At 33.4% G+C, this 15,301-nt stretch overlaps 2 protein-coding genes across 3 annotated transcripts; both read right to left on the bottom strand.

The window, feature by feature from the left end:
* Window positions 1-4,539: 4,539 nt before the first annotated feature.
* LOC139511878 (uncharacterized) lies at window positions 4,540-13,960 on the bottom strand. The gene is made up of 2 exons (XM_071299014.1): window positions 13,884-13,960; window positions 4,540-6,566 (listed from the first exon to the last, which is right to left on the bottom strand). Exon 2 carries the CDS (start codon window positions 6,555-6,557, stop codon window positions 4,878-4,880), a length of 1,680 nt encoding a protein of 559 aa, XP_071155115.1. The 5' UTR covers window positions 6,558-6,566; window positions 13,884-13,960; the 3' UTR covers window positions 4,540-4,877.
* On the bottom strand, window positions 9,730-13,931 carry LOC139511879 (uncharacterized). Of its 2 annotated transcripts, none has more exons than XM_071299017.1 (2): window positions 13,846-13,931; window positions 9,730-11,616 (listed from the first exon to the last, which is right to left on the bottom strand). In XM_071299017.1, exon 2 carries the CDS (start codon window positions 11,605-11,607, stop codon window positions 9,937-9,939), a length of 1,671 nt encoding a protein of 556 aa, XP_071155118.1. In that variant the 5' UTR covers window positions 11,608-11,616; window positions 13,846-13,931; the 3' UTR covers window positions 9,730-9,936. The 2 variants fall into 2 exon arrangements, with proteins under 2 accessions (XP_071155118.1, XP_071155116.1); XM_071299015.1 differs by lacking the exon at window positions 13,846-13,931 and adding an exon at window positions 13,719-13,815.
* Window positions 13,961-15,301: the final 1,341 nt, after the last annotated feature.

Genomic DNA, 15,301 nt, shown 5'->3' with positions numbered 1-15,301 from the left:
TATATCAGGTTAATTAGTGTAAATGTGTATTCATGTGGTTTTTTGTTTAAATGAACTTTAATCATTCTAATCATTTTCTGTGCTTTATTTTGTAATTCATTTGATTGTATAGCTCAAATTTTGGGCACCATGATTGGTTAATAAATTATCTTATCTTATCTTATCAACTACAAGAGGAAAACAACGAAACAACAGAAATAAAATTGAGAATGGAAATGGGGAATGTGTCAAAGAGACAACAACCCGACCAAATAAAAAAACAACAGCAGAGGGTCACCAACAGGTCTTCAAGAAACACTGAAATGCAATAAAAAACAAACGACATTGCGAAATACGAGTACATATAGAAACGAACTATTAGATAACAACTGTCATATACCTTACTGGGTACAGGATATTTTAAGGATTACAGTACAAACAAACGCAAGAACACCCAGTACAGTGAAACGCACAAATAAATAATATAACAGTACATTTCAACATTTCAAACCAAACATATGCATGTGTCTGTCCGAAGTCAGGATCATCGATTATTTGATGTCGTAACTTATTGGTTTTTTATTAGGGGAATTTTGTGTTGAGGGCATGTCATTAATACTTACTTTCAATCCCATATGACATTCAATATACTTCGTTTGTAGCAACAATCAAGCAACAATTGCAATTGGAGTATAGAATGAAATTCAAAACAGTGTGGCTGTGGCCATTGATTGACACATTGAATTCATCCATTGACTGGGGCAATTTACGTGAACGTTTGTCTGTAACGACCACTGTTAACGACGTACCTACGATAGACATTTAAACTGTGGGGTCACCAAAGGTTTCTTAACGCCTTTAATTATAAAATAATTCGAAAAATTAATCAGGAATAACCTTTATGTTTTGATTTATATAATTGACATAAATCAAACATCGTGTTATTTCTGATTAATTTTTCGAATTACTTTATTAAGGTGTTGAGAACCTTTGGTGACCCCATAGTTTAAGTGTCTTTAAAAAGTACATAGTGAGCAGTGGTCGTTACATACAAATTGTCCCAGCCAATGGATGAATTTAATGTGTCAATCAATGGCCACAGCCACACTGTTTTGAATTTCATTCTATACCTCTCAATAGATACGATATTCCAGAGCTTGCATTTCCTATCACGAATTCTTCCTTAAAGATTGTCAACGAAGAAGATATTAAACAAAACGTTCAAAGTTGATAGTATTCCTTCACTAAACACGAGTTGGTTGACTATTATAAAAGTTTTGTTTAACAGATAACGACTGATATGTCTCATTTGTCGTTAAGGGAAAACGATACTATTTATTCTGCCATAGGCGACAATACTAACATTTTCTAATTTTACCACTTTTTATAAGAAAAACCTGGATAAAACAGTTATGTGTGGTGTTAGTACTTTATTACTTTATTTTAAAAATTGAAGCCAAATAGTATCATGACCTATTTCCAACGGAGCTTGTTTATGTTATCCATGCCCACCGTCATTTTGCAGCAAATTTATAAAATTTTGAAAGCCTTTTCGAATAATTCTCTAGAAAATATTTCAATAGGTTTTAAAATTTGTATTGTAGATATAAACACTGCAGTTATTCATAGATAAATAAAAAAATATATTGTACCCTTACATCCAATCACGGTGCTCCTAAGTTGACTTCCTTCACCTGTCCTGGGTACACAAAAGGCCAACCTAATGCTAGGAAAATGTAATACTACTGTTTTCCCTATACACAATCCCGTTCCTCCCATCAAATTTGACCTTCCAAATTAACATTTAATCGGATTTGGACTTGCATGAACAACTCGACGGGTGCTACGTGTGAAGAAGGATCGGCATGCCGCTCGATCTACTTACCTTCAAGAGCTCCAGAGATCATCCCTGATTTTGATTGGGTTAGTGTTGCTCAGTTTTTATTTTTCGGTGTTGTGATTTGTGATCTGTTTGTCTTTTCGTTTTTTTGTCGACATGGCATTGTCAGTTTGTTTACGACTGATCAGTTTGAATAGTACTTTAATCTCTCTTTTGTTATACAACATCTAATATTTTTGATTTATTTTCATGGATTTTGACAAGCGGGACATTAAAAGCTAACATTTTCAAATTCACTGATCTCTGAATTAACCTACGTTAAGGGAGGTTCCTGTTGGAAATTGCTCTAATGGTTAGTTTTTTATGTTTTAGTTTGTCCTGTGTCTTTTTATGTTTGTAATATTTCTAACTCTGTCGATGTGATTTTGCTACCCTCATGATATTTGTTTATCTTAATCAATATTGCATAATCGTTGTTTAGAGTGTGGAGCAGGATTTGCTTACCCGTCTGGTGCATCTGAGAACACCCCCGTTTTTGTTGGGTTCGTGTTGCTTTCTTTAGTTTTTTTACGGTGTGTCTTGTGTACTATTATTAGTTTGTTTGTTCTTTTCTTTTTTACCCATGGTGTTATCAGTTTATTTTCTATCAATGAGTTTCAATGCCCCTCTGGTATTATCTGTCGCCCCTCTTTTATAGCTTGTACTATAATATAGGGTTATTGCATGAATATTGGGGAATATTGTCCCGAGTAGAGTTTTATATTGCACGAGCTTGCGAGTGCAATATATGTTCTACGAGGGACAATATTCCCCAATATTCATGCAATAACCCTTTTATTGTATAGCAATATAATATTTAAAAGTAAAAATTGGTTTAAACTAAGATTTTGTCGTTGATGACGTCATGAATTTTGAAGATTTATTGCACTAGTGCAATATTAGAATTTATTGCACGCTAACTTTTGGTTACGTAATGTGGGAAATATTATATTGCTATACAATAATATTATTTATGTCATCATTCTAGATTTTCAACTTATGACTGCTTGTTCTGAATTTGCGCTTGTATTTAGTTATATCTGCGTTTTCTTATTTTTATAGGAAAACAAATATAAATTCCAAGCGTCTGTATCACATTTTTCCTATCATGAACGCTCAAATCCAACAGTTTTAGGTCGAAGAATTTATAAACACACTATGCAATGCTGTTCTCATTTTTGTCTGTCGTTGATTGATGTTTGTCAATTTTATGTTTGCTTATTGTTTCAACCATTCGTCGGGAATATTTTGTTTTATTTAATCTTTTCATTTTTATTTTCATGTCGGGGGGTCATCATAATTATTATGGTTTTTGTCCATTGTTAAAAACTATGTGATGACCTATGATTGTTAACATCCTCGTTTTTTGTTCTCTGATGAAAAGTTGTCTGATTGGCCTCTTAACATATATCTTTATCATATAGAATACGTAAAAAGATATGTGAAATGTATCGTTAATGGTGTGATAAATCACTGTTTCAGAAAATGCAAGTTGATATTCCTGTACGTGAATTTTTCCGTATTCTTAATACGACAAAAATAAATATATCAAAATAGATATAACAAAATCCTGCAGGTATTAATATAAATAAAATAGTGTAACAAACTTTAAAGGTTTTTGTATAACAAACTTTAAAGGTTTTTGTATAACAAACTTTTCTCTGACTGTTTATGGCGTCTTTACACTAAATCCATTGGATGTTGGATGTGTACGGATTGATAATTAAGTCTTAGATGCATGATTCTCTTATTAGTTGTTAGTGGCTTTGGACTAGCTGTCAGTTAACTGCGAGTACTCTCAGATCTGTAACTAGCGTCTGTTTGTTGTTGGGATGTACAAATATCCGGCCACGTCCACTTGTATTTTTGTCCATCTAATGAGGTTAGCCTTTTTAAACTGATTTGTAAAGTTCGTTCATATGTTGTACTGTTATACCACTGTCCCAGGGTTGGGACCCCGCTAACATGTTAACCCCGCCACATTATGTTTGTATGTGCCTGTCCCAAGTCAAGAGCATGTAATTCAGTGGTTGTTTACATATTTGTTTTTCGTTCATTTTTTGAACATAAATAAGGCCGTTAGTTTTCTCGTTTGAATGGTTTTAAAATTTTAAAATTAATATTATAAACAAAATCTGAAATGATATAGTAGGATAAATAAAGGTAACAGTAGTATACCGTTGTTCAAACGTCATAAATCGATTGAGAGAAAACACAATCCTGGTCACAAACTAAAATCGACGTTTTCATCAACTCTAAGAGGAAAAGCAACGAAACAACAGAAACACTGAAGTGGAACAAAAACAAACGACAACACACACAGAAACGAACTATAAGATAACAACTGCCATATTTTTGACTTGGTACAGGACATTTTAAGAAATAAATGGTGGTTTAAACCTGGTTTTGTGGATAGCCAAACATCTCGCTTTAATGGCAATGTTAAATATACCGCTTGAATGACGTATTACATGACAGGAATACAGTACTAATAATGAAATAACATGCAGGACAGATAAATACACAAATAAACAATACAATAGTACATTTTGACATGCTAACCACAGAATAACAACGACAGGCAAAATAACACAGAACAGCGTAAAACAACCTAAAACAAAATCTTAATAGTTTTATCCTTCATGTTATATTTGTTGTGGCGATCAGATGGCTAACACAGAGAGATTGTAACCTGTAATTAAAAGTAATCAAATGCATCGTGTTTGTACATTTCATCAATTGATCTAATGTACTAAATTTAAACTGAAAGACTAACATTTTTATCTATTTGAACTAAAAAAAAAAGTCTTTGAGCTTTATAACAGTATTGTATTGTGTTTGCGTTTAATAACTAAATATTTCAAGCAAAATAATTTCTTTTGAATTAAACAACCAAACTAATGACAGGTTAAATGTTCGTCTCTATTTGAAATTTGAGAATGTAGCATCATTTAAAAACTTGATGTAAGACAAACCATAACAAATAGTTAGGACTTCATTATGATTTTAACATGTAGGTTTACGACACTTGGTATAATGCCACGCGTCCTATCTCGTAGCCTAAACAGATAATCTTCTTTTGTTTGTTGTAATGCACTGCAATAATAGATTCAAGCCCATCACGATCAGTAAGTAAGACTTTGCTATCTTTCCCGTCATGTTGTATCAACGTCAGGTTGATGACGGCGTCACCAACGACAAATACGTTTTGATTACTGTCCACTGATATACCTCTTGTTAGGATAATAAAATCATCATCGAATACCCAGATTTCTTGGCCTGTCATACTACAACAGTGTATTGTATTGCTGGCTTCGTCTGTATAATATATCCTGTCACTGGTCGTTGTTATATTAAACACCCCTGAAACATCGATATCCATGGTATTTAATGTCTTCCCATTCAAGTTCATAACAACTATGCCTTGTTGAAATACAACAACATACAACTTCTGGTCCTGGTAAGATATTCCCCAGCAGTTACCACTACATTGTACCTTCTTTCTGTCACTATTACCAGTAGTGTTTATAATCTCCATGTATTTTTCATCTCCATACGTGACAGCTATACGATCGGTATCTATTGCCGTAAGACTGAATGGTTTATTAGAGATGGGAATGTCACGAATATGTTTGCCATTGATATTGTATTCCATTAATTTACCACATCCTTTATAGTCTGCAACTATAATTCGGTCGTCTGGTAATACAATGCAGTCAGTTATTGGTTGTTCTGATCCTTTGATATCAAACTTCTGTTTCAGCTTCAGATTGACATTGTGAACACTTTGCGATAATCCATGTACCTGTATCTGAGCCTGGTCGGTTTTTGCATCTTTTAATTGCAGGTCGACCATTGCTTCACTAACTCGAATTTCGCCAAACTGTTTTACCTCATTAGTTAAGGAACCGATCACGTGATTGACCTCTATCTCCATGTTGTTATTCTTATAATCTCTTATCTCTTCTTTGAGCGATCCGATTTTTTTACACAATGCTTGGTTTAATTGACGCGTTCCTAGAAACACTTGTAGATCAGATGCAAAACGTTTTATTTGAATTGTCTGTTCTCTCAGTTTTTCTACTTCTGTCTCCATTTGCCTCAATTGATTTAGAATTTTCACGACTTTAGATTTACAGTTTTCATGTTTGGATTTCAAATCTAGAAGCAGTTTTTTCTCGAGTTTATCCAAGTATTCATTTAGATTCTTTCGTGTTTCTGTAATTATTTTTCGTATTTTTTGTTTATCTTGCTCAACATTTTTCAACGCCATTTCTCGGTCACTGATACAGTGCTTCACGTTGTCTATCGTTGCTGAGATAGTTCCTTCTAAGTCTAAGAGTGCACTTGATTGTTTAGCGTTATTTGCTGCTTCATCAATGGAGATGACATCAGAAGAAGAACATGATTTATGTTCCAAAGGAATACAGACTACACATACTGCAATATCGTGTTTCTTACAGTAAAGATCTAACTTTTTGCCGTGAATGTCACAGTTCAGATTTACTGAAATATTTTCTATTTGACGATAGTCCTCAATAGAAATCATCTTGTGATCTCTAGATAGTGTCATAGACTTTTGGTATCTTTCACAATCTTCACAAAATCCTTCTTCACATATTGTACACCATTTATTTGCATTTTTCGAGATGTCCTCATATCCACATGAACCACACAATATGTTCAGTTTAGATGCCATACTTTATTCCTAATCAAATATAAAATGTGAAGATAAATAATTCATTTAGATAAATTTTGATATAAATTCTTTGCTAGTGGATTATGTATGCAAGTTATATTTTGACGCCCTCTAATGGTTAGTTTTGTATGTTTTAGTTTGTCCTGTGTCTTTTTATGTTTGTAATATTTCTAACTCTGTCGATGTGATTTTGCTACCCTCATGATATTTGTTTATCATAATCAATATTGCATAATCGTTGTTTAGAGTGTGGAGCAGGATTTGCTTACCCGTCTGGTGCATCTGAGAACACCCCCGTTTTTGTAGGGTTCGTGTTGCTTTCTTTAGTTTTTTTACGGTGTGTCTTGTGTACTATTATTAGTTTGTTTGTTCTTTTCTTTTTTACCTATGGTGTTATCAGTTTATTTTCTATCAATGAGTTTCAATGCCCCTCTGGTATCTGTCGCCCCTCTTTTATAGCTTGTACTATAATATAGGGTTATTGCATGAATATTGGGGAATATTGTCCCGAGTAGAATTTTATATTGCACGAGCTTGCGAGTGCAATATATGTTCTACGAGGGACATTATTCCCCAATATTCATGCAATAACCCTTTTATTGTATAGCAATATAATATTTAAAAGTAAAAATTGGTTTAAACTAAGATTTTGTCGTTGATGACGTCATGAATTTTGAAGATTTATTGTACTAGTGCAATATTAGAATTTATTGCACGCTAACTTTTGGTTACGTAATGTGGGAAATATTATATTGCTATACAATACTATCAGATTATTACATGTCATTTTTCATATCACATGTATTATCAGCCCTAGGTTCAATATCAGCCCAAGAGCCGCATGGCTCGAGGGCTGATATTGACCGAGGGCTGATAATACATGCGATATGAAAAATGACATGTTATGATCTTTTTATCATATGCTTCAACAGTAGAGAAAAATAACAGATTTATATATTGATCCTTTTACGTGGTTCCCGAAGTTTAAAGAGTAAAAACATGAGTTCACGGCCGTCGGACCCAAAATTTGATACATTCAATCTGAAATCTTTCTATTATATGCCTCAATAGAGAGAGAGAAAGAAAAAAAAACATATAAATATGGACGAATCGACAAAAAAAATAAGTCAACAACATACATAATGATCATTGTTTGGAAAAGTCAACTTTTTAAAGAAATTTTCTAAATTATGTTTCAGAAAAACTTAAAAAATGCATTTATTAAATAATTTGTTTGTTTGTTTTTTTTTTTTTTTTTTTTTTTTTATTAATTTAAACAATATACTTTCCAGTATTCAAGAAATTATTTTGTACACTACTTTGTAATGTTTTTCACTGAAAACGTAACATAAAGGTGTATTTTCCGGAATTGGCCGAGCATTACCGGAATGCCATGTGATAACGTTACGGAAAGGCATGTGATAACAATCGAAGCATGTGATAAACTTTTCATATCAGCCCGCTAAGCACCAATTCGAAAAATATGGAATTTACGTCAATTTAATGCTATTATCATACGGTAAAATTTATATGTTATTTAGTCTAAGTATATGATAATATTATTTATGTCATCATTCTAGATTTTCAACTTATGACTGCTTGTTCTGAATTTGCGCTTGTATTTAGTTATATCTGCGTTTTCTTATTTTTATAGGAAAACAAATATAAATTCCAAGCGTCTGTATCACATTTTTCCTATCATGAACGCTCAAATCCAACAGTTTTAGGTCGAAGAATTTATAAACACACTATGCAATGCTGTTCTCATTTTTGTCTGTCGTTGATTGATGTTTGTCAATTTTATGTTTGCTTATTGTTTCAACCATTCGTCGGGAATATTTTGTTTTATTAAATCTTTTCATTTTTATTTTCATGTCGGGGGGTCATCATATTATGGTTTTTGTCCATTGTTAAAAACTATGTGATGACCTATGATTGTTAACATCCTCGTTTTTTGTTCTCTGATGAAAAGTTGTCTGATTGGCCTCTTAACATATATCTTTATCATATTGAATACGTAAAAAGATATGTGAAATGTATCGTTAATGGTGTGATAAATCACTGTTTCAGAAAATGCAAGTTGATATTCCTGTACGTGAATTTTTCCGTATTCTTAATACGAACAAAAATAAATATATCAAAATAGATATAACAAAATCCTGCAGGTAATAATATAAATAAAATAGTGTAACAAACTTTAAAGGTTTTTGTATAACAAACTTTAAAGGTTTTTGTATAACAAACTTTTCTCTGACTGTTTATGGCGTCTTTACACTAAATCCATTGGATGTTGGATGTGTACGGATTGATAATTAAGTCTTAGATGCATGATTCTCTTATTAGTTGTTAGTGGCTTTGGACTAGCTGTCAGTTAACTGCGAGTACTCTCAGATCTGTAACTAGCGTCTTTTTGTTGTTGGGATGTACAAATATCCGGCCACGTCCACTTGTATTTTTGTCCATCTAATGAGGTTAGCCTTTTTAAACTGATTTGTAAAGTTCGTTCATATGTTGTACTGTTATACCACTGTCCCAGGGTTGGGACCCCGCTAACATGTTAACCCCGCCACATTATGTTTGTATGTGCCTGTCCCAAGTCAAGAGCATGTAATTCAGTGGTTGTTTACATATTTGTTTTTCGTTCATTTTTTGAACATAAATAAGGCCGTTAGTTTTCTTGTTTGAATGGTTTTAAAATCTTAAAATTAATATTATAAACAAAATCTTAAATGATATAGTAGGATAAATAAAGGCAACAGTAGTATACCGTTGTTCAAACGTCATAAATCGATTGAGAGAAAACACAATCCTGGTCACAAACTAAAATCGACGGTTTCATCAACTCTAAGAGGAAAAGCAACGAAACAACAGAAACACTGAAGTGGAACAAAAACAAACGACAACACACACAGAAACGAACTATAAGATAACAATTGCCATATTTTTGACTTGGTACAGGACATTTTAAGAAATAAATGGTGGTTTAAACCTGGTTTTGTGGATAGCCAAACATCTCGCTTTAATGGCAATGTTAAATATACCGCTTGAATGACGTATTACATGACAGGAATACAGTACTAATAATGAAATAATTTCATCAATTGATCTAATGTACTAAATTTAAACTGAAAGACTAACATATTTATCTATTTGAACTAAAAAAAAAGTCTTAGAGCTTTATAACTGTATTGTATTGTGTTTGCGTTTAATAACTAAATATTTCAAGCAAAATAATTTCTTTTAAATTAAACAACCAAACTAATGACAGGTTAAATGTTCGTCTCTTTTTGAAAATTGAGAATGTAGCATCATTTTAAAATTTAATGTAAGACAAACCATAACAAACAGTAAAGACTTCATTGTGATGTTGACATGTATTTTACGACACTTGGTACAATGCGACGCTTCCTGCTTTGTAGCCTAAACAGATAATCTTCTTTTGTTTATTGTAATGCACTACATTAGGCGATTTAAGTCCATTACTATCAGTAAGTAAGACCTTGCTATCTTTTCCGTCATGTTGTATAAGTGTCAGGTTGTTGAAGTCTTCACCAACGACAAATACGTTTTGATTACTGTCCACTGATAACCCTCTCGGGAAAGAAATAGACTTATCCTTGAATACCCAGATTTCTTGTCCTGTCATACTACAACAGTGTACTGTATCACTGTCGATGTCTGTATAGTATATCCTGTCACTGGTCGCTGTTATATTATACACACTGGAAACATGAATATCAATGGTATTTAATGTCTTCCCATTCAAGTCCATCACTACTATGCCTTGTCCAAATACAATAACATACAGCTTTTGGTCCTGGTAAGATATTCCCCAGCAATTATCACTACATTTCACCGTCTTTCTTTTACTTTTACCAGTAGTGTTTATAATCTCCAAGTATTTTTTATCTCCGAACGTGACAGCTATACGATCTGTATCTATTGCCGTAAGACTGAATGGTGCATTAGAGTTGGGAATGTTACGTATGTGTTGACCATCGTTATTGTATTCCATTAATTCACTTCCATAATAGTCTGCAATTATAATTCTATTGTCTGGTAATACAATGCAGCCAGATATATTTGTTACTTTGATATCAAACTTCTGTTTCAGCTTCAGATTAATATTGTGAATATTTTGCGATAATCCATGTATCTGTATCTGAGCCTGGTCGGTTTTTGCATCTTTTAATTGCAGCTCGACCATTGTTTCATTAACTCGAATTTCGCCAAACTGTTTTACCTCATTCATCAAGGAACTGATCACGTGATTGACCTCTATCTCCATGTTGTTATTCGTGTAATCTCTAATCTCTTCTTTGAGCGATCCTATTTGTTTACACAATGCTCGGTTTAATTCACGCGTTCCTAGAAACACTTGAAGATCAGATGCAAAACGTTTCATTTGAATTGTCTGTTCTTTCAGTTTTTCTACTTCTGTCTCCATTTGCCTCAAATGATTTAAAATTTTCACGATTTTAGATTTACAGTTTCTATGTTTGGATTTCAAATCTAGAATCAGTTTTCTCTCGAGTTTATCTAAGTATTCATTTAGATTCTTTCGTGTGTCTGTAATCGTTTTCCGTATTGTTTGTTCATCTTGGTCAACATTTTTCAGAGCTATTTCGCGGTCTTTGATACAGTTCTTCACATTGTCTATCGTTGTTGAGATAGTTCCTTCTAAGTCTAAGAGTGCGCTTGATAGTTTGGCGTTTTTTGATGCGTCATCAATGGAGATAACATCAGAAGAGGAACAGGATTTATGGCCCAAAGGAATACAGACTACGCATACTGCAATATCGTGTTTCTTGCAATAAAGATCTAGCTTTTTACCGTGAATTTCACAGTTCAGATTAACGGAAATGTTTTCTATTTGACGATAGTCCTCAATAGAAATTATCTTGTGATCTCTAGATAGTTTCATGGACTTGTGGTATCTTTCACAATCTTCACAAAATCCTTCTTCACATATGGTACACCATTTCTTTGCATTTTTCGAGATGTCCTCATATCCACATGAACCACACAATATGTTCAGTTTAGATGCCATACTTTGTATCTAATCAAATATAAAATGTGAAGATACATAATTCATTGAGGTAAATTTTGATATAAATTGTTTGCTAGTGGATTATGTATGCAAGTTATATTTTGACGGCCTTTTTTATTGATTGAGGAATTAATAATGCCCATAGAGACCTGTCGACCTTCCGCATAAAATCTGGAAATCTTAGTCAAACATAGGGTTCGAACCCTGCTGACAATTGATAAATAAAAAAAAAAATTTAGGGGACTGATTTTTTTTATAACACTTTATAAAAGTTTTGTGTCCGAAGAACTTTTCTTGATTTCACTACATCAAGCACGTTTAGTTTCAGATATTTGAAAGTCAAGAGTGTCTTATCTGTACCAAAACAGACGAAGAAAAATATGTCCAACTAGTTGTAAAAATGTATGTTACAATACATTACTTTCTTACCCTGTCACGTCCTGTGTGTGTTTTTACTATTAGATGTTTTTTCTGCTTTGTATCGATCTGACTAGTTGGGCCTTTTCAACTTTTTTCTTATTTTGTGCTCTCTTATGTTAGTGGAGGGTTGAGCGCTCACAAACATGTTTTTCCCCGCCACATTCTTTTAGTGCCTGTCACAAGTCACAAGCATGTTGTTCAATGATTGTTGTTGGTTCATGTATGTCTTATTTATTTATTTTTAAATTTGTTTTGATATAAATAAGGCCGTAAATTTCTCAATTTAATTATTTCATATTTTTCGTGTCAGGGCGACTATACGGTAAGGGTTATTCTATTGTTGAAGACTGTACGGTTATTTATAAGTGATAAAATCCACTTCATTTTATAGGACTACCTTTTTTATATGGCAGTTTCAAAATCTTGAAAATCATTATCTCTCGAAAATAATGAAAAGAAAACCTTTTGAATTTGCATTTATATTTCGAATAACACAGTTGAACAAAAAGTTTTATAAATATACATTTGTACGATTGTTGTGTTGATATAACATTTAATCAGTATCGTCGCCGATATTATTTTACTTTTAAATTTTCAACTTAGTTACTTGTCTATTGTTTATGTTTCATTGGTTTTACTACTGGCTGTTGAGAAATATGTTTTTCAATCTTTTATTAATAATGTTGATTTAATCATTTGAGTCTGGACTCGTGTGGAGATAAGCAATGTTGTGTACACAATTCTTCATTTTTGAATAGCTATATATGTGGGGGGGGGGGGGGGGGGGGTTGTTATTTTGTTGTTTTTGTTTTTGTCGTTTACGCGCAATTTTGTTTTATCGATGTTAGAGGCAACAAAAAATCCTTCAGTGCCAATATCAATAGCATTTCACCTTTTCCTTTATTGTTTGTTTTACAAAGGTTATAAATTTGATAAAAAAAAAAAAGAAAGAACTATGGTGATCTATGAATCAAACGTGTCGAGCCTCGTTCCATACCGATGAAAACGGTGGTAAGCATTTTATATTACACGTCACATACCAACATAAATATCATTTGTTGTTTGCGAAAACAACCCCAGAAATTTTAAACGTACTCGAGACAAAAATAACCAGCTAAAATAAAAGGAGGTCACATGTATTGTGAACAAATATGGCAGTGTGTCATAGTCATGCACCAAGCTGTCGTCCTCAATTCCTCGATTATGACACCCCCGAAACCTACTTATAATTAAATGATTACTTCCTTGGTCATCACAATACTGGAATAAATGTTAACTACCCCGAAACGCTCGTAACAAGCCATACCTCCCAGTGGCGGATCCAGAAATTTTCATAAGTGGGGGCCCACTGACTGACCTAAGAGGGGGCCCGCTCCAGTCACGCTTCATTGATTCCCTATATAAGCAACCAATTTTTTTCCCAAAAAGGGGGGGCCCAGGCCCTCTGCCCCCCCCCCCCCTAAATCCGCCTCTGCCTCCCCCTCTCCCGTTTTGCAGGGATCCTGGCTACTGTTCAATCTTGTGTAGTATTTTTAAAACAAGTTACCAGAATGGGGATCTCAATCGAATACGGATAACAGTTCTGTTGGTATCTGTTACTAGTATGTTAAAATGTTAACTCTGTCTCCATTTTCAGTATTTGAATGTTTCCAAATTTAATCAAGACATTAATATGGAAGGAGTGATCTTACCTTGGTCGATCGTGTTTATATGGAGCTGGAAAGTCAACAAGGAAACTAGTTATAGTTTTAGTTTCACTTTGTTCATCAAAGTTCTTATGTACGTTAAGTGTGCAGATACTTTATAACTGATATTTACCTGTGAATATAAACTACAGCAGTGAAAGAAAAACTTACTATACTATCTTTCCCAACTTTCGTTTCTGTCGCTAGTTACAATTTGTGTCGGCCAACATAAGTCACATGACCTATTTGTTTAGGTATTTAAAATGTGAAAGACGCGGGTAAATTTGAAAATTAATAAACAACACGTTTGACATATACATGTATATGATAAATTCTCAGATTTCTTTTGATATGAAAGAACACTTTTAAATAAGAGAATAATAAAAGAAATATAAACGGCCCGGTGATATGTTTCTAAGTGTGTTGTCGTATGTTTTTTGTTGCGCGAGGCAAACAAAAAATTTGATGTAAAATCATTGAAATATTCTTCTTAAGGGGTGCAATGTAGGTATTTCAAACTATTGTGAGGTAAAATTAGCGAGAGATTAAAGTTTAAAGCAGAAACCGTCTAAATCCACGCTGACAACAATCTACAATCACTAGCGATTGACTGACGGATGGACGGACAGAGGTAAAACAATATGTTCCTGTTCCGCGAAGAACCTTCGAGTTATGATGGCAAGGTCGCCTACAAATTAGAAAAATCCTCAATCTCTTTACACCCTTAACTTACGCACTAAGAGATTCATATTGCATAATTATTTGAGTTCATAAAGCTACAGTTATAAAGCTGCAGCCCAAAAAAACAGAAGCTGAAGATCATGCGAACATTTTATTTTGATTCTGGGTTCCTATGCAAACCAATCTATAATTAAGACACCAGCACTTCTTGTAAAATGATCTATATATCAATATCAGGTAACAACTATCTCAACTAGTCCTTGAAAGACATGGTGCTGGTAGTTGTCACAAAAATAAATAGCCCTTGTTACGCAGAGTGTTCGGTTTAGTAATGGTAACGTTACTCGACGTAGTTTTCAATTATTTCAACCGACTTCTTTACAAAACGTCAAACCTTTGCACTATTTTTAATACAGCATTTTGATATTTAACTACTCATATGAAAAAAGAAGACTGTCAACATGACTGATTATATGTTTTTGACAAATAAACTTTATTTCCTCATAATCTTAACTTATATAGAAAGTATGTATTTCAAATATTTGTCACTGCCCAAGCATGTCAATAGACCACTTTCGAGTTCATCCGTCACCGGAAAAAACTCATCGTCATTTGTGCGTTTAGGGGCGTCGTCACTTCCTTCCAATGTTGAGCGAGTGGTTGGAAAACTATAATTCTATATTGTACGAATTATTTGGCAAATATGAATTCTCAAAATTGACAATCAACACTGCTGTCATTAAGGAAATGTCAGTAAGTACCTACAGAGCAACCATTATTTCTAGTTTATCCTGCACAAAGACGATCACTAAGACGCTTGATGAACGTAAATAGTGCAGGGATACAGGCGAGCCCCTCTATCTGGTAAATGACGTCATAAAGGCGTGTATAATTGACGAGTTTTTGCC

Source organism: Mytilus edulis, chromosome 2 (genome assembly GCF_963676685.1).
Source record: "Mytilus edulis chromosome 2, xbMytEdul2.2, whole genome shotgun sequence".
NCBI classification, from domain to species: Eukaryota; Metazoa; Mollusca; class Bivalvia; order Mytilida; family Mytilidae; genus Mytilus; species Mytilus edulis.
The sequence above is the reverse complement of the archived record's forward strand: the minus strand, read 5'-3'. Positions and strand labels throughout refer to the sequence as shown.